The 20,076-nt window shown below is 42.5% G+C and overlaps 3 protein-coding genes across 11 annotated transcripts; 2 read left to right on the top strand and 1 right to left on the bottom strand.

The window, feature by feature from the left end:
• Positions 1-1,787: 1,787 nt before the first annotated feature.
• On the top strand, positions 1,788-14,283 carry LOC110499963 (transmembrane 7 superfamily member 3). Its single transcript, XM_021577027.3, has 12 exons — positions 1,788-2,180; positions 3,958-4,112; positions 5,235-5,385; positions 5,882-6,002; positions 7,321-7,492; positions 7,627-7,804; positions 8,344-8,430; positions 8,871-8,951; positions 10,282-10,434; positions 10,577-10,674; positions 10,845-11,007; positions 11,117-14,283. The coding sequence occupies exons 1-12, from the start codon at positions 2,108-2,110 to the stop codon at positions 11,368-11,370; spliced, it is 1,686 nt and encodes a 561-aa protein (XP_021432702.3). The 5' UTR covers positions 1,788-2,107; the 3' UTR covers positions 11,371-14,283.
• LOC110499964 (FGFR1 oncogene partner 2 homolog) lies at positions 12,398-17,231 on the bottom strand. Of its 6 annotated transcripts, none has more exons than XM_021577031.3 (6): positions 16,850-17,231; positions 15,738-15,891; positions 15,506-15,623; positions 15,258-15,400; positions 15,030-15,143; positions 12,398-14,911 (listed from the first exon to the last, which is right to left on the bottom strand). In XM_021577031.3, the coding sequence occupies exons 2-6, from the start codon at positions 15,870-15,872 to the stop codon at positions 14,774-14,776; spliced, it is 648 nt and encodes a 215-aa protein (XP_021432706.3). In that variant the 5' UTR covers positions 15,873-15,891; positions 16,850-17,231; the 3' UTR covers positions 12,398-14,773. The 6 variants fall into 6 exon arrangements, with proteins under 6 accessions (XP_021432706.3, XP_090069851.1, XP_021432707.3 ...); XM_090213725.1 differs by having other exon boundaries at positions 15,738-15,856; positions 16,850-17,163; XM_021577032.3 differs by having other exon boundaries at positions 16,832-17,143.
• med21 (mediator complex subunit 21) lies at positions 15,525-19,657 on the top strand. Of its 4 annotated transcripts, none has more exons than XM_036956486.2 (5): positions 15,525-15,663; positions 17,147-17,243; positions 17,539-17,653; positions 18,295-18,395; positions 18,881-19,657. In XM_036956486.2, the coding sequence occupies exons 2-5, from the start codon at positions 17,202-17,204 to the stop codon at positions 19,058-19,060; spliced, it is 438 nt and encodes a 145-aa protein (XP_036812381.2). In that variant the 5' UTR covers positions 15,525-15,663; positions 17,147-17,201; the 3' UTR covers positions 19,061-19,657.
• The last annotated feature ends 419 nt before the right edge of the window (positions 19,658-20,076 follow it).

Raw genomic sequence — 20,076 nt, forward strand, 5'->3', positions numbered from 1 at the left:
ACAACCCACACAAGTGGCTCAGGTAGTGCAGCTCATCCAGGATGGCACATCAATGCGAGCTGTGGCAAGAAGGTTTGCTGTGTCTGTCAGCGTAGTGTCCAAAGCATGGAGGCGCTACCAGGAGACAGGCCAGTACATCAGGAGACATGGAGGAGGCCGTAGGAGGGCAACAAACCAGCAGCAGGACCGCTACCTCCGCCTTTGTGCAAGGAGGAGAAGGAGGAGCACTGCCAGAGCCCTGCAAAATGACCTCCAGCAGGCCACAAATGTGCATGTGTCTGCTCAAACGGTCAGAAACAGACTCCATGAGGGTGGTATGAGGGCCCGACGTCCACAGGTAGGGGTTGAGCTTACAGCCCAACACCGTGCAGGACATTTGGCATTTGCCAGAGAACACCAAGATTGGCAAATTCGCCACTGGCGCCCTGTGCTCTTCACAGATGAAAGCAGGTTCACACTGAGCACATGTGACAGACGTGACAGAGTCTGGAGACGCCGTGGAGAACGTTCTGCTGCCTGCAACATCCTCCAGCATGACCGGTTTGGCGGTGGGTCAGTCATGGTGTGGGGTGGCATTTCTTTGGGGGGCCGCACAGCCCTCCATGTGCTCGCCAGAGGTAGCCTGACTGCCATTAGGTACCGAGATGAGATCCTCAGACCCCTTGTGAGACCATATGCTGGTCCGGGTGGCCCTGGGTTCCTCCTAATGCAAGACAATGCTAGACCTCATGTGGCTGGAGTGTGTCAGCAGTTCCTGCAAGAGGAAGGCATTGATGCTATGGACTGGCCCACCTGTTCCCCAGACCTGAATCCAATTGAGCACATCTGGGACATCATGTCTCGCTCCATCCACCACAGACTGTTGCACCACAGACTGTCCAGGAGTTGGAATGATATATATATATATATATATATATATATATATATATATATATCATTCCACTTTGAAAATATGGGGTATTGTGTGTAGGCCAGAGACAACAGGCTGCAATACAACAAAATGTGGAAAAAGTCAAGGTGTGTGAATACTTTCTGAGGGCAATGTATCTGTTTCATAATTATTTTTATGTTTTTTTAAAAATCAAATATTGTGCATTTGACCGAAATTTCCACAAAATTCTCATTACCGTAACAGTCCAAAAAAGTAATAAACCAATACCATTCTAATATTTTGTTCACATTTCTGGCCAAATAAAAAAGCCTGAGTTAAACATAACACTGAAAATAAATTAAACTATAAAAAAGCTATACAATTATATCAGACGTTTTTTTCCGATTTGAGTGTTTTAGCCGTTTTTGTAATGAAAAGGTCAATTGCATAAAGTGGGTGATTGAGAATAAGAACTTCATTCTGAAGGCATTGAAATTAAATCAATTAACTTAACCTCTACAACTCTAGATGATGCATCATAGGTAAATAAAACTAAATATGATAGTTTAATGTAAATGTCAACATGTGTTACATTTGATGATTTATGGACAAACTACAGCAACATATTTTGTGTTTTATTCAAATAAGTTTGGTTTTCTAAAGTAAAATTGTATACAATCTGGACCCGAGAATTTAGTCTGGATGCATTTCGGTAATGAGAATTTGGTATGAAAATGTACAAAATTCTGTAGAACGTTAAAAACCGATTTAAAATATACACTTTGCCAAAAATGATACATCTTAGTCCTTAGAATGATCGTTGATTTTTTCAGATGCATTATGGTTTTGTAAATCAATTTGCTACAGATATGTTTAAAACTGGTTTCATGATAATCACCCAGTTGCTGCTTTGTTCAGTGATTGGGCAAATGTAAACCCAGCACGAGGTTACAATCTCTGTGCTCTGGAACGCCCGCTAGGACTAGGGATTGGGACCTGCCCAGTTTGTTTTGACGTCTCCTGGAGAAAGGAAGTGGCTTGCAGCAGTTGACATTCGTAATACGTTTGAGCGACCGGACGTGGTTGGAGTTGTTCCGCGGAAGCAACAACAGCAATGAAAACGAATTTGTAGCCACACTATGTTGCACTGGCCTGTAAGCCTTTATTGAATATCTCAGCAACTGTGTTGCAAGTGAATGTAGCAGACTAGGAAGTAGGAACGTGGGCCTGAAGAAAATGCCGTCCTCCTGGCTAATGTACATATTTTTATATGTCTTGGTCTGTGATGGAGTTGTAGCACAAGTGGAAAGTAAGTCGTGCTTTTAATATTTTAGAATAAAATTGGCAAGAGATTAATTTGTATAACTTTCAGATTACATCAAGGTTTCTGGTTGAAAGCCAATCATACTCATACTCTAGCGTCTTATTGTTTTATATGAAGAAGATATATACATACGCCTTCTTTGAATCAGAGATATCAACTCCACTAACTCAGTGAATTGTTAACCATTCCTATGTTTGGAGATGTTACCTATTGTTGTAGTTAGTCTTCACATTGAGGCTGGAGAAATATGAACCACTCTCAAATTCATAGATGGAACTGTGGATGCACGGGCTGATAGTCCATGACGACATGGACTAACGTTAACTAGTTGTATTTTGAAATGGCATTGTTTGTTTACAAAGACTCAAATATCAACAAAAACAAACAATGGACTTAAACATCCTTATTGTTTGGGTTATGATGAAGTGAAGACAGTTGTACTAGTTGCTGGAAAAGTGGAAGCAAAACACTATTCAATATGTCTTCAACAGTAACATAGTTATGTGGAATTAGTTTGGATTTAGATTAGACTACTTTAGATTTCAAAAAAGGCTATTATTTTTCATGGTATAAAAAAAAAGTGTTATCTTTAACTCAATTTCATACCCAGGTTGTATAGGCTATGTAAATGCTACACTAAAAATAGGATAAAATGCTGATTGTATACACCCACTCTTGCCATGTCAGTATGCACAACATAAAAAAAATAGATATTTCTCTCATGGAATCTAATTCCTTTAATACTACATATAATTGAAATGTAGGGCTAATTACACTGCAAGTGAAATGGCCGCTAGTGAGGCATCTTTGGATTGGCCCTAGTGGACAGGTTGGATGCCATTGACATATTTAATGCTTGAGAAAGCAGCAAGCATTAGGAATTGGCTGCTTATGTTTTTTTTGTTAAACGAATGGAAAAGAACCCATCATGGCAGTCATGCTTCTTTTTCAGTCTATTACTCTTGTACTCTGACAAGCCATCACGTGTTGGAAGATTCAACAGAGAGAGAGAGAGAGAAAAGAGACCGGTGAGAAAGACAGGTGACAATTCAGGAGGTATGGACAGACGGAGACCAGAAAAGTAGACACAAGGCTGTACAAAGGATGGGGAGAGTAGAAAGTGAAGAAAGCATGTGCAATACACAATCAGTGAGAACAACCAGCAGTCTATTTGGTGTCGCAGTAGTTACAATACAATAGTTGTGTTGTATGAGGATCTGGCCTGCCTTGTTTTTTGGTATATGTTGCGGATTAAAGGTGTCCTTCTCAGATGTACTTAACGATAGGCTCACATCCTGGATGATGTTGTCACAACCACAGGGGTAACCACATAGTCACAGCACCCTGTGCGAGATTTATCAGTGGGCCGTCAATGGAAATCAGAACAGCAGAACTGGAAAGACATTCACACTTACGGGTGGCCAACTCATAAAACATTTTATCCTTGCAAGGTGAGGTATTGAGTGGTATTGAAAACAGCGGTGTCAATACTTTTTTACCACTACCTTTTTGAGAAAAAAGTATTACTAGTAAACAGAATCTCTTTCTGAGCAATTGTATTAGTTTAAAACAATATCATTTCCAAATTTGTTGAGCATAGAATATACTGTAGCTCTGTATTTTAATTTTTGATTTTATACAGTCATTTTGGCTCATCTTTAACGGTGTCAATAATTTAGGAACCACTGTATATAAATAAACCTAGTAACAGGTTGTGGATAGCCTGGGAGGATAATGCTGTAACATGTATTTCCTCCCTCAGATCAGGTGGTTTTCCTGTTCAACACCTTTCAGAACGTGAATGTGAATGAGAACGAGACAGTGCAGGCTGTGGTCTCCAGAATCCCCCTTGACGTGGCCTTTATCACCCTCCAGTTCCACACACAGCACAGCAATGCTACGCTGTCCTACACCAGGGTAAGACACTGGCTCACGCACAAACACACACGCTCACAGTAAAATAGATGTATCTAATAGTCTAATTCAGGTCAATGTTCATTAATTCAAAATGACCTATTGCCCTATCAAACACGTACAAACAAACTCACACACATGATCGGCACTGATTGGTCTACTGACTTGTGGAGGGAAGTCAGATGATGTGGAACCAGGCTGGTTGCTCATCATGGGAGGAAGACAGGCATGAGGCAAGGGTAAGATGGATTGACCAATCCTGACCTTGGTCCCAGAGAGTTGGGTGACGAAACAATCGCCAATCACCCTATCACACACACCGTTTCTAGTGACCCACTTGCGGCAGAGTCTTGTGAGATTTGCAGACACTCTGAGTAGAGCTATGGTCATGTGTTAGGCTGGTCACAAGCTCTTTGGTGCTGATAGAAACCTTTTTAAACGCCTTTCCCTCTTTCTACTGAAAACGCTTTGAACTAACTCAAAGTAACCGTAACACAAGTAACTCAAAGTAGTCGTAACTCAGAATAGTCGTAACTCAAAGTAGTCATAACACAAGTAACTCAAAGTAGTTGTAAGTCATGGTGGGAATAGGCTAAAGCAGTAAACATGCTCTGACTGTAGTGAAGTCAACAATGAAAACTGTCCCCAACTATTAAGGGGCAAATGTACCAAACACAGCGTAGACAGTTAATGAGTGTCGTCTGGAAGTGAATATCACTACAAGTCGTTCTTTCTCCACTGCCTGTCAAAACCATCTGGCAGGTATAGCCTACAGCTAGGTGTGAAGAGGTGGTCAGCCGGGCGTCTGTGCACTTTTCAGTAGTACTTTACATTACAGCACTGAATAAAGCAGTAATAACATGGTGGTAGTATGGTAACTACTACGTTAGAGTTACTCACAATGGAGACATTATTTGCCAGGATACATAGAAAATTGAGAGCAACTGAAACTTTCAGGCAAATCAGTGCATTGAAATCAACTAAATACTGACTTAGAGCTTTAGAACACAGGTCTTCATGGGATTTCAGGCTTTGGTTGGCGACAGAGTTGGATGGAAATAGGGCTGTGTTGTTGACTGACTATTTGAGTGATTTTCTGGTTGTCTGGTTGACTACTTTGGGCAGATGCCAGGGATTGGCCTCTCTCTAACAGCGGTGGACTCAGGCCTTCTCTCACCCCTGATCCCCGGTCAGACCAAGCTCTCCTGGTTCCTGCTGGCCCCTGATGGTGACTCTGTGGCCGGCACTGGGGTCATCCTCCCCTACACCAGCTCTGGTATGTATGCCCTTCCATCTCCGCTTCCCAAAATAATCCACCAATTCCTCTAAGTTTTAGGTGGCCTCCCACTATCTGTCAATGCCTTACATCACTTTTAGTGTTCCAGGATATTATACCTCTCACTACTCACCCTCAATCCACCATTGTTTTAACCACTCCATATACCATGTCAAAACAATAGCAAGAGTATCTTGTAGATGTGGAGCCTGTTTCAAACAAACCCCAAAACAAAGTATGTCAGGTGGATTATTGAACAAAACAAATAGTCAACTGAGAACAAATTTCAAAGCTGTTTTGTCTTCCACCAAACTGATTGTATCTGTGTAGAGTAATCTGCACTCTACAACTTCACCACAGTCACCAGTAAGCCATCTGCATAGACCAATGGTACAAACTCTCAACAGTCTGCTACTACTGTACTGTCAATGGACTTCAAGAAAAAACAGTAACTTGATTGGCTGGTTTTAATAACGTGTTTTCTCTCTCTCTGCAGACCCAGTCCCTGGAGCTTGTAATCTGGAGTTTGACCTGGACATTGACCCAAATGTCTATCTCCACTACAACCTTTTTGAGACTACTATCCGCTTTGCACCTGCAAATATTGGATATTCAAGGTAACAACACACTAGAGGGTTTATGAATGAGCATCTTTGATTTAATCACTTCTGTCTCACTGCAAACAGATGTGAGGCAGGGCACACTCTGCATATGTTTTCGTTTTAAAGTTAACCCTGGTGAAAAGTCAACAATTAGCCAAAGAAATTGTCCTGTGACTGAAAGACAATGCATTCTTATGAGTGCATTATGTGTTGTCCTACATTTGTGTGGCTTTCGTTGTGGTGGAAGCAGAGTAAGAAATGTTTTAATGCCAGGGCTCTGGCTAGGAATGTGCTTTAGTAGAGAAAATAGATTTACCCACAAGTGGCGAAGTACAGTGATTGGAAACCAACCTCTTCAGCATTTTGGGAGAGGGAAATCATTGATATTTTCTTATGTAAATAAAGAAAATACTTTGTTGCTATTAATCAGGCTATGGTGTGATAATGATCATAGGAGTTGGCAAGACATCCCAAACAGATCTGGTGACCAGGATATGGGAAGTGCTGGCTTTTAGTATTTCCACATACAGTACCAACTCACTCGCATTACACGGACCGCAGAGTGGAAACACACACAAAATTCTGTCAGGGCCAAGCAGACTGCAGAGCGGAAAACACACACACACACACACACACACAATCTTCCTATTTTGCATCAAGAAGCTATAATGTAACATTGGCCTGTGGTCTGTAGACTGAACTGTATCTAAATTTACCTGGAACAAAAATAAATAGGTTTTGAAAAGCAGTGATTCAAAAAGCAAAAGACCAAAGAGGTCTGGGAGGTCTGTGGCGAAACAAAAAACGAGTCTCAAAGATTTTGAATGAGACAAAAGTGATGGGGACACTTATTTTGCGTAGTCTCTGAATTGTATTTTAAAAAAGAAGGAGACTCCGGCCCTTTCCGTTGCCGTTTCATATTGTTGTGTTATTATTATTTGTGACGGCCCTTCTGAGCCATCTTATTTCATTGTGAAAAATGTTGAATTTTTTAAATAAAAAAAATGTACAACATTTCTGTTTTAAAGCTAGAATCGTTAATAGGTGAAAGTGCCATGTCCGTTTAGGATATTACAACAACAAAGAAGTTACTGTAAACAACCACTGTTTTTCTCATCTGACATCACTGTACACACGATAGAACAGCCAAATATGCAGTGTACTTTTTTTTCCCCCCGCAGCCGGACTCTTCTCTGCTCTGTTTTCATCAACAAAACAATAACAAAGGCACTGGGGGGCGAACAGTGGTGCTGTTTCCCCCAAATGCGCATTCGTACTTTAAAGCAAACTTTCAGAATCCATTGTGAACTGACCTCTGTTTTAACCTCCTCAGGGGCTCCAATCCGCCTGCCTGTGACACTGAAGTAGGTGAAAACACTCGATGGCGCCTGAGTTATGACATCTACCAGTACTTCCTGCCTGAGAGTGACCTTTCAGAGCAGAGCCTCATCACCAGCATCCAGAGTGTGGCCAATGTGCAGACCATGAGAGAGCATGGGAAAAGGGTGAGTTGATAATAGTGTGAATGTAGTGCAAAATGGACATGTATAAAAATACAGATTGGGATTGTAGACTGTAAACTTGCTGGTTGTGGTGTAATGGTATGGTGAGCATTTCAATTTTTTTTCTCTCCCTGTAGCTCATGACACTATCATCCAATGATAAGACAGAGGTAGTGTTTAGCTCCATCCCGGGCCAGGGTGTCATCTACTCTGTCATAGTCAGAGACCCAGTGCTTAACACCTCTTCCTCGTATATCCCTGTCCACACCTACGCCTGCAGCTTCTCCTCCACCTTGGATGGCTGTGACACTCTGGGTAAGTGGGACAATCAGCACTGGGTCAAAAGGGTCTTTTTGCAGGGAAACGTCAGTCAATATATTTCTATAATAGAGACATTTCTAAAGATATCTGAGTATTCCTGTCTGAATTCCCGGGGCCTTATTCAATGAGACTTGTTGTTGAGTGGAAGAAGAGCATCATGTCATTCTACACAGAAGACGTTTACTGTACTGCAATCGTTCTGGCTGAGACCTTGAGGGCTATTTCCGTGGAAATCTTATAGAATGCACCTTGAAGGACAGCATGCATTTAAGACCAGGGAAGATCAACACCAGTCCCCTGGGAATATGTTGTCAGCTGATTTCAGCCTCTATCTTGATTAGCAACTGACTTATGAACCCATATGTCAACTCTTGTCAACAGTAACACACTGTAATGGAGCAATAAGCAATTTCAGAGCAGGAGAAAAAAGAGAAACAATCGACACAGTGTCTCTTGTTAGACCAACAACAAGTTAGACCAACTATGGGGAAAGACAGAATGACTAAAGGCTGATGCACTTTCTTTTCTTCTAGGGAAGATATCCACAAGGATCTTCTTCACCATCGCTGGTTTAGCTGGCCTCTTCGTGTGCTTCTTTGGGCACCGCTTCTTCAAATGTGGTGAGTAGGGGGAAACAAGTGTTGACTTACCAAGTTTTCCACTACATCACTGGAAGATAAGTCTGGGAAGTCGAGGGCTTTTCCTCCCTATAGAACACCAGTAATAAATAGCCGCTCCCAACTAGCTGTATCCCAGTTATTTATGGTTTGTGAAAGTCCAAGTCTCATTTAAAGTTCATGCCAGCCAGCTACTGAAAATATGGCCTGGAGGTTAAAGGTCTTTTTGTAAAACTGTTGCTCCCACATAATGGGCAAAAATAATGTGAAAGAAAAATAATAAATAGACTATTCGCTGGTCGTGTTTTTAGTTCAGTAGCAGGTTTAATCTGGGTCTATGAAACCAGTCGTAGATGTCATGCTAGAAAATGTGTGTTTACTGTGTTGCTCTCCCGTATTAAACGTTCCTCCCTTGTTCCCCTCTCCATCTTCCTCTCTCTTAGAGCTCTTCTGTATGGGCTTTGGCTTTGCAGCGTTTCTTTTTTTTGTCCTGATCACACGAACTACAAAACTGGACTATGACAGTAAGTTCAAGTGATTTCAAATGAACAGAAGATTGTAGACCTTGTCAGCCAGGTTGATAAGGACATTAATTATGTTGTGTGTTTTTTCTATAGTAAATATTGGTCTTCAGTTTATTTGGTCATATGCTTGTTCAGTTATCTCTGTACTCCCTCTGTAGTTTTTAATGCGTCTCCAAAGCATACAGTATTTTGGAGTGAAATTAGCCATATAAACTGGCTTTGCGGCCAGACAAATTGCATTAATCGTCACAGGTCTTTCATAAATGCGAATTAGATAGTCATGCCATATCAATATGATTTTCCCCAAAAATTATCCTATTTTAATTTGGAAGCTCCAGTCGGTGCCCCCTGAAAGCATAGAGTTTTTCTGTGATTCAATCAGGTCAGCTCAGTTGAAAGAAACTCCTGTTGGTTTCATTAACTGGGAAATCCGATTCGCCAGTACTAAGTCAGTACAGTTGTTACAGTATGAAGATAAGTGATATTTAATTTCTAAAAATTAATTTAACCTTTGTTTAACTAGGCAAGTAAGTTAAGAACAAATTCTTATTTACAATGACAGCCTAGGAACAGTGGGTTAACTGCCTTGTTCATGGGCAGAACAACAGATTTATACCTTGTCAGCTCGGGGATTCGATCTAGCAACATTTCGGTTACTGGCCCAACACTCTAAACACTAGGATACCTGCCGCCTCACATGCCATCTAAAAGGCAGAGCAAAACATGTCACGTATGCATTTTATGCTTATTTTACAGTTTGTGTATTTTGATTTGGAGAAACCTAGAATGGCTTGCATGGGTGTTTGTGCTCCCCATATGCATATGTCAGTGTTGGCTTGTATATGTGTTAGTCATAGAGGATGGCGGTGAGCGTTTGAATTCAGAATTACACACTCGAACCCTAATGTGATTTGGTCAGTGGTGGAGCTGATGGATGGGTGGCAGAACTCATCCAGGACGCAATGGGAAACTTCCCCAGTGCACAACACACAGTTCAGTGTGAAACAACACATTTCTGCATAGAACAAACATCTCACTGTAAAAGCCCATTCCAGTAATTAAGTTGGCGCACGGGTTCCAACATGCTGAAGAACACATGGTTTAGTATAAAGATAGATTAACATTCTTTAATTATCTGTAGAGAAGTTGAGTTTAGAATTGATGGAGAAATTCCTGGACTTGCTTTAATTTATTTGGGGTCAGTCTGAGTTGGACCCCCTGCCAGAAGCTCAGGTTCTCATTCTTCTATGGCTCTATGAAAAATAAAGATATTTGTCCAACTCCCTCTCCATCTGACCCTGACAGAAGTGTCTGTGTTTCCTCCCTGCAGTCCGCCTGACCCTGACAGCAGTGATTGGCGTAGTGGGGGGAGTTATCCTGGTGATGAGCTGGTGGCGCTTCGGCTCAGTTATGTCCTGTGTCGTCGCCGTCGGTCTCATGTTGGGGTTCCTCATCTCCTCCATTGTCTTCTTCACGCCTGTCGGTAAAATAACCAAAAAACACCTGTCAGATTATTATTTATTTGATTGACTAGTTCAAGCAGGATAATGCTCAATCAGCTGAATGTTGTATGACACAGAAAGTATTGTAACAAAGTTGTAAAAACATTCTCATCACTTCCTCAGGTGACATACAGGTGTTCCGTTCGAATGTGGTGTTCTGGGTGACGTTCAGCTGCATCGTGGTGGTGGTACCGCTCTTCTTTGTCCGTTGGCCAAGAGAGGTAGATCCCTACCCCTCTGCACTTTCTTTACAGTGGCTGTCCAATTCAACACCATAGTCCCCTCCCACTTTAAACTCAAGAAGGGCTTAGAGCTTTCAAAGATTTGGGAGGACAAATGTGGAAATGGAGCCTCTGGGTAAAATTGCTGTGTGGGTGTTGTCTGTCTGCAGGGTAACATCACTACGTGTGGTGTAGCTGGAGCCTATGCTGTGGTGCTGGCTGTGAATGCTTACATATATACCAGCCTCTCCTACATCACCCTTAACATCCTCAAACGCTTCCTCAACGACAACTTCAGCAAGGCCTTTACTGATGTGCCTTTCCAGGACATTGGTGAGTAAAATCACTTCAGAGAGTTTTCTTTTATTTAACCTACAGGTTATGTTGTGCACCTGATTTTGACCTTTCAACCTAACATATTTTTGTCCTCTTGGTCTTCCAGATTTCATCATGATCACAGTGTGGGTGGTTCTAGGTGTGTCTGGTATCGTGCTACAGCTCTACCGGGAACGCACACGGTCCTTCTTCCCCCCCAGCCCTTACCTCATGTGGCTGCAAGAGCGGGAGCGCCGCAAGACCAACGTTCTGGACCCAAGCCACCACACGTCCTCACTCCCTTCCCGTCTCCTCGCCCGTGCCCGACAGCTGACTGGCAGGAGAGAGTCCGCTGGCGAGTGCACACCCCTCCTCCTTTAAACCCACCCATTTTACCCAGCCAGGTAGACAGATTCACCCCACTAGGAGGGTGCTATGGGGCATGGGCTCTCTATCTACAGGGGAAGCACCATTGCGTTTGGAGTCTTTCTATTCCAGATTATGTATGTTTTCATGCCTTTGATGGTAACAGTCCATTAAGGTAGTGTTTATATGCCTGGGGAGGAACTTTGTCAAAAAGTGCACACAGAGAATTTTCAAAATATTATTTTCAAGCATGATTTGATTCACTTCCTCAGTCTTGTGGTATTTGGCTGCATGTTCTTAGACGGTACTGAGGAAGTTGTTACCACTGCCACTTAATATTGTGCCAAAATAGTTGGCCACTATCTCCCCTACTACATCACAGTGCCTTTAAACAACTAGGGTTACAGCATACCGGTACGGGCAACATATGTGTTTTAGTACCACTGAATAGCACAAGAAAACATTTGGAAGAGTAAGATGCAGACACATCATGCAGACAGTCTTTTTGAAATGGCTTTGACAGCAACATTTGGTAGGTAGGTATTCATTTTAGTGTAAAAGTAAGTATACTTTGTTTATCTTAATATCACTCATTGAAATTGGAGGGCATATGTCCCCCCAGTTTTAATGGGTATGACACCACTGTCAGGGAGTTCTGGGTATGCCCATTTTGGCTCCAATGGCTGCAAATTGTTTTTAATGTTTTGTCAACATTTTTGTATGCAAACTGTCACTTTTACACCATGTTCTGTAAAACTGTGTATTTAGAGGCCACAAGTTTTTTTCTATTTACAAATATGAACAATTACATTTAAGAAATATGAGCGATGTTTATATTGAAATATGCATGTGTTTTGGGGACCCTTTTTGCGAAACAGTTGTTGAATCGAACAATTAGTGGTATGGGTGGGAACTTGCAGCATAAAATGTATCCTCTCTTGATTTCTGGGACATGTTTGATAGCACTCTAAAATCATAAACCACAAGTGGCAGGTGTAGGTGGATCCTGAGCACTGACGTTTATAGGAAATGGGGATATAGCCAAAATCAAATCAAATGTATTTATATAGCCCTTCGTACATCAGCTGATATCTCAAAGTGCTGTATAGAAACCCAGCCTAAAACCCCAAACAGCAAGCAATGCAGGTGTTGAAGCACGTTGGCTAGGAAAAACTCCCTAGAAAGGCCAAAACCTAGGAAGAAACCTAGAGAGGAACCAGGCTATGAGGGGTGGCCAGTCCTCTTCCTCTTCCGGCTGTGCCGGGTGGAGATTATAACAGAACATGGTCAAGATGTTCAAATAAATTACCAGCATGGTCAAATAATAGGTCTGGGACAGGTAGCACGTCCGGTGAACAGGTCAGGTCATACCATAGCCGCAGGCAGAACAGTTGAAACTGGAGCAGCAGCACGGCCAGGTGGACTGGGGACAGCAAGGAGTCATCATGCCAGGTAGTCCTGAGGCATGGTCCTAGGGCTCAGGTCCTCCGAGAGAGAGAAAGAGAGAATTAGAGATAGCATACTTAAATTCACACAGGACACCGGATAAGACAGGAGAAGTACTCCAGATATAACAAACTGACCCTAGCCCCCCGACACATAAACTACTGCAGCATAAATACTGGAGACTGAGACGGGAGGGGTCAGGAGACACTGTGGCCCCATCTGATGATACCCCTGGACAGGGCCAAACAGGAAGGATATAACCCCACCCACTTTGCCAAAGCACAACCCCCACACCACTAGAGGGATGTCTTCAACCACCAACTTACCATCCTGAGACAAGGCCGAGTATAGCCCACAAAGATCTCCGCCACGGCACAACCCAAGGGGGGTTTCCTGAAGTGTTGAGCACTAGCAGGAAGAACAAACAACAAGTGCCACAGCCTCTATTGCTCTGTCAGGTGGCCTGCTGTTTATGTTCTCTATTGCCAGCTTTCGTTTGGTAAAGCATTTTCAGTGTTGCCCCTATGACTTTTCTTTAGCAGTGGTGCAAGGGTAGCTGGGTGGGTGCATTGCTAGTATTGTAAGTATAATGTCCTGCCAGCTGTTCCCATAGACCTGCAATCATTGACCAAACGACTATCCCTTTAAAAGCGCGTCTCGGCAATTTATTGCAGCGGTGGCAACAATTTAGCAGAGGTGGGCCACCGCTGCTAAATGAACCTAGGGGTTCCTAATTTTAAGGTAGTCCAATATGTGTTTTGTGGGACTTTTTCTTTAGGTTATTTCTCTCATTACCCACCCAGTATGTGCTTTGGTATGAAAAGCTGGCTTATTGAGGCATTAATGATGTGTACAGGAGTTTGCCTGCAGTCACATGACATAGTTTATTAATGCATTCCATGACCAATGTCAGTTTTTCCTCCAAATGTTCAGTAATATTGAAATTTAAGTAGATAATTTGAGATTATTTTCCCTCTTGTGCAAAACAACAAGGTATCCTCACATGCAGTGTAATATCCAACCAGTGATTTTGTGAATACTCGCCAAATACTCGCCATTTGCACACGACAGGATGTTGAATTAAAATTTTATAGGGAATTTATTGATCTTTTATGATTAGCAGAATCACCTGACAGGATTCAGATTAGGATTACAATGTCAAGGATGGGAAAGACTGAAATGCAGGCAGAAATGGCCATTTCTACTTTTCTCAGTTTGCAAACCAAAACACACAGGGGTGTGAGGACGCCGACATTGTAAAATTATAGCCATACTGTTGAAATTCCTCACTAGGAAATGCTTCTATGCACTAAGATTACTGATGAAGCTTTCTTAAAAGGTCAAGGTTACCTTTCAGTATTTTTCACTACAGCTCTTAGGTACTTACCTTTTCATGTGCCATGTCTTGTTTTAAAATGGGTTGTTTGTCTACAGTGTTTGTTTTGTTGTGTGAGAAATTTGATAAATAGTTTTTCCTAAAAATCACTTGTTCGTTTCTCTGCTCCTCTTGTCCCAAACGTTTGTCATCAGTGAAGTTGTGATGTATCATGGTGCAACCATTAGGTCCAATAGTCCTGTTCACACATACGTTTTTCCCAACACTGGGTTTCAGCTGGAGGGCACTGGCCAAACTTTAACATGTTTCTTTCAAGTGTTTTATTGTCATTCAAGAGCAGCACTTTCACTCATTCACACTTTAAAACCCCACAGGCTCATCAGATATAGCACAATGCGTGCCATGACTAAAAATGCATGACAGACTAAACTGCTGGAGGATTTTCCCATTTGTCTCAGAGGCTTCCTACTGTATACCTCCAATGTAGTGAGACAGTTGGGCGGCAGTATGACCTGGGGCATCGTTCGTTGTTGAGTGCACTCTGGGAGTCTGTGTGGCTGTAGGTGATTGGGGGGGTATTGTCTGTACAAGGTGGGGGCGCATACACACACACTCCAAGCTCGTGCTGGTGTGGGCCTAACTCTTCCGGAGGCTGATGTCGGCGCTGGTCAACAGGGCAGACAGGGATGTGCTATCAGAGGCCTCCTCTCTCGTCAGAACTAGGAAGGCTTCTCGACTGATCCCTAGCAGCTCACGAAGACCACTGTTCTCCAGCTGCTCAAAAAAAAACATGCATACATTTTTAACAGTATGTTTGAAATAGTAGTACTGTTAGTACTCAGTCAAATGCTTTTAGTAAACAGTGAGAATACAGACAACCGGTGTGACTCACCTCTAGTTGCTTGATCCTCTCCTCATCTTCACACAACCTCCCCTCGTCCACTTCGATGGCCTTCCTCATCACCGTAGCCATCTCGTTGATCTTTTCTATGTGCGCTTGCATTTCCTGCAGAGTCATAGAATAGAAACAATATAAATATTTGCTTTGAACTTCTTCGATACAAGAAGAAAGGGTAGCTCCTGAGTGCGATGTGACACTAGAAGAGGGTGGGTCACTCACAGTGGTGTGCTGCTCCTTTAATTGGTTGACGATGGCTGGATCGTCCTTCTTACTGGCCATGAGGAGTCTGAAGACCTGCTCCCTGTATTTAGTCATGATGAGCTCTATGGCAGACTGGTGTTCCTCCAGGGAGGTTCTCAACTCTGCAGGGAGAGAAGATATAGATACACACATTTCTATGGATTTATCCAGACAGGGTACTTTTTCAACTGGTAATATGCCTGTTATGAAACCAATAAATGCTCTACCTTTGTTTTCCTGCTGTAGGTCACGGATCTGACGGTTTTCCAGCTGGATGCCCATGACGAGGCTGGAACGGGGCCGATGCCGGGCTACCCGGTTCAGCGACTCAATCTCCTCCTGATACTGCAAACAGATACACAGAACTCCAGTCAACTCAATAAAGGTCAGTTAAAGGCAAGTGTGTACCCTTTCCAACACCAATCAAAAGAGCTGCACCACCAGTGACATTGGCATTACCTGCTTCATGGCCTCCACCCTCTTGTTAAGGGACGTTGTCTGTTCGATAAGTACCTCCGCTGCATTGTCATGGTTGCGAAGTCTTTCCACCAGCGACTTGGCGTCTGACAATACATTTTCTAATGAACACGACATCTCTGTTTGAATAAGTACACTGGAAGGAAAATAAGGTTAAGATGCTGCTCCAAAGCCTCACCAAACATGAATACATCATTCAATTTCTCCCCCTTCTCCCTAGAATGTGCACTTGCTCACTGCCCCTCAAGGATTTGAAAGTATTGGATTGGTATAAGTATGTGCTAAACTAGAGGGAGATCCAACCAGATTTATCAAATCAGTCCAAATGTAACTTAGAGGAAGACTTAAGATTCTTAGGCAAAGTTGCATCTTGGCATCCAAGGCTACATCTTGGCATCCATTACATAAATACTTGGCACATGAGCTTGTCAAAATGCATGGAATAAAATCCTGACAGAGTCACCATATCCAAACAATACTAAACATCATGATTTGACCTGGACCCTCATTCATGTACCTTTACTGCCTAAATAGCTCGCATAATCTCCCGGTCAGCAGGGACATATTCATTACGTAAACAGTTTTACCTTTAAGAACCAAACAGAAGCAAACAGAGAAAAACAAGAGTTTCTACTGGACAATTTAAGGAAGGTCCCGCCCCGTTTGCTTGCGTTTGGGAAACGTTTCACAATATAATCGACGTAATGAATACGCCCCTGGTATACAGCTAACCTTCAGAGTTTGACTCTTTTTCCAGTGACTGACCAGTGGACACCAAAAGGATGTTTTCAAAGTATTCTAACAGGGTACTTTAGCTAGCTGATAATTACGACAACCTACTGGCTGTCGCAATCGGAATGATGTTGTTACAGACAGTTGTCAGTCAGATACTAGCTAGCGAATCAACAAGATTAGCTAGCTACAGTAGCTAGTTAAATGCTACGGAAATCAGGTGAATCGGTCACTGAAAATACAAGCAAACAAAATCTGCAAGAGTCTCATGTTGGTATTGTATTTTCTGAAAAGTTGCTATACTTAGCTGTCAGAAAAAAAGTGAAATTACACACAAAACGAACCAATACTCGTAGATTTACTTTAGCGAGAAACTCCTTAGCCAAGCGGTACACTTCCCGTTGTTACTGCTGCAGTCTGGGAAATGTATAAACACGTTCCGGATTCTTTAGATTACAAGCGCTGCGGTCAATCTGAATAGCCTCCCCTCCTTCTATATTCCAGTTAGGATAGCTAGGTCTATCAGACACTTTTCCCCAATCAGATACTGATTACATTACTTAATACCTCTGATACTAATTTTCCAGTTTTCTTTCTTTGAATTTCTTTCACTGTGTGCGTTGTGTACTCCAACCTGTGGGTGGCAACAACACGCTAAGAAACATTTAGTCTGCCCGGAAATCCAATTTAGGAGAAGTAGGAGAAACAACAAAGATGGCGGACAGGCTAACGCAACTTCAAGATGCAGTCAATTCGGTATGATATTTTTTTTTTCATTTAGCTATTAGTACACCCCACACATTTTTTTTAATGCTCAGCAAATTGTCATGTCACGTTTAGATTGACTGACTTAGTATTTGGAAGCGGACTAGGCTGAATAATGACAGCTAGCTAGTTGGCTAAGTTCTCTTTATCGTTTCTCGGTTGCAAGGTTTGCTGAGCTAATTAACTTTAGCTACCTAACAATCACGTTGTTTAATGTCTTATATTTGTGTTAGGTCAAAATGCTCTCATGACAATATTTTTCTGACGTGTTTTTGATGTCTTTCAGCTTGCTGATCAGTTTTGCAATGCAATCGGGGTGCTGCAGCAGTGTGCGCCGCCAGCTTCGTTCGGCAACATACAGACAGCAATCAACAAGGACCAGCCATCGAACCCCACTGAGGGTAAGGACATGTCACATATTAGATCCAAGTGGGATACCATCGGGGCATGTGTGCCTTTGCGCCGGGCAACCTGAGTTCAAGACTTACACCCATCGTTTGCTACAAAGCAAATGTTATTTGCGCCGAATACAACAACAGGTCACCTTACAGTGAAATGCTTACATACAAGCCCTTAACCAACAATGCACTGGTGTCAGAAGTGGGTTGTACTTTACAGAAATAGAATCCTTGATTCTATTTCTCTGATGTACTCTCCTGTGATGCTGTTGGAGGTAAGGATGGACATAGGAAGGCACTTGAAAGAAAGTTGGAGTGCTTCCAGTTCTGAGGGGTTTGTATAAGGAACCTAGCCAATGTAAGTCTGTTCAACCTTCCCCAAGTTGGAGCAGTGGACAGTGTGTTTGCCTTCGGACAGGGTGACCCAAGTTCAAGACATACACTTGTCATTTGCTTACATTGTTAGCCACCAGCAATGTGAAAATCATTTTAGACACCTTGCTGATACAAATGTAATCTTATGTCGCATAAATATAATACAATTTGACGGAAATAACGACTTTGACCTAACAGCGCTATTTGCATATGAAAAGTTTACGGATTACATCTTTAATTTGAAATGGGGTTGTTATTTCTTTCCCTAGAGTATGCCCAACTTTTTGCTGCACTCATTGCCCGGACAGCTAAGGATGTGGACGTGCTGATTGACTCACTGCCTAGTGAGGAGTCCACGGCAGCTCTACAGGTATGGAGGCTGAATTTACTCCTGTGATTCAACAGGAGTGGAAAACCTCCAACTAGAATGCCATTCCCATGTTGAAAATGATTTCAACTTTCAAGTGAAGGCGATAGTTCAATTCTAATTCTGTATTGCTATACTCTTACTTTGGAAATAGCATATGGAGCCAGTTGAGGACTGGCTGGAATCTGTAACTACTTTGGTTGCAATCCAAGTCAGACTTGTAAGTGGCTATCCTTAGCATTGGTTACCATAGCCCTGTCCCGGGCATACAAACAAATAGCTTTGGTAAATCGCCTTATAAGAAGTGTAGATGGGACTATTTACTATCCACTCTCACTTTGGCACACATTACTTCAATGAGTTCACGCTCAAATAAAATAACAGTTTCTATACATTTTGTATGGAGATTTTATTGACTTTTTTCGCTCCCTCTTTTTCCCCTCACCACCTCTCATCTTTCTTATCTTATTCCCTGCCCCTCTCCCTAGGTGGCCAGTCTGCGGCAGTTGGAGGAGGAGAATCATGATGCAGCGGCACGTCTCGAAGAGGTGGTATACCGAGGGGACTTGCTACTGGAGAAGATCCAAAGCGCCCTGGCTGATATTGCTCAGTCACAACTTCGTACTCGCAGTGGAGGGCCCAGCCAGACCACACCGCCTGACTCATGACCCCCACACATGGGGCAAAGACATTCTCACATCACTTTCTCACATAAATACACCAGAGGGCGCAAATGTGTACAGGAAATCAAATAAAGAACCCGCTGGGTGGACCTGAACGGCTGACCTCTCAAGGATGTAAATCTATGGAAAATACTTTTGCAATATGTGAGTGGGACATTGGGAAGTTGGTGCTTGGGGAATTCAGTGAGGCAAGCCATTAACCCACATGTTTCTTTACACAAGGACCTTGAGTTCTTCCAGCAAGGAACTGTTTACTCTGTCCTTTTCTTAGCACACTCTATTTTGGATTAAAAAGCACTCCTCCGGTGTCAACATCTGCTGTCAATTTCTTAACCCTGGTTATTTTGAGGATGCTAGTTATGGGTCTGCTGAGTGCTGTTGGTAGCCATTTTTGTACATACTGAAAGCAGCTGGTGAAAGGAACAACAATCCTAAATTGATAGAAGACCATGCTGCACACCAACAAATACTACCCCTTTACAAGCAAGCCCTGTTGTTTTAGAAAGTCAGGTTTTGTATTATTTTATACCAATGTTTTTATCAACAGTTTATTTCAAGGCATAAATGGCATTTTAAAATGAAGTTGACTTTTTGCATTTCACGTTGGTGCTTTTTTTTATGTTTTGATATGCAACACAGACAAACCTTGGCCCCACCGAAAGATGGCTTTCAGAATGCCCTTGAATTGAAAGTGTTCAAGTCTTATATATTAACGGGATTCGATTGAGCAGTCCGGGTTGAACCGACTATAGCTCGTAACGTGACTGGGCAAACTCGTGAGTGAGGGGCACCCTGCTCAAATCGAACGGTAATCTGCACAGCTCGTGATATCGTCAACATTGTGCATCATTCAGAAACATACACTGCTCAAAAAAAGAAAGGGAACACTTAAACAACCCAATGTAACTCCAAGTCAATCACACTTCTGTGAAATCAAACTGTCCACTTAGGAAGCAACACTGATTGACAAATTTCACATGCTGTTGTGCAAATGGAATAGA

Source organism: Oncorhynchus mykiss, chromosome 21 (assembly GCF_057628025.1).
Source record: "Oncorhynchus mykiss isolate SJ-2025 chromosome 21, ASM5762802v1, whole genome shotgun sequence".
Taxonomy (NCBI): domain Eukaryota; kingdom Metazoa; phylum Chordata; class Actinopteri; order Salmoniformes; family Salmonidae; genus Oncorhynchus; species Oncorhynchus mykiss.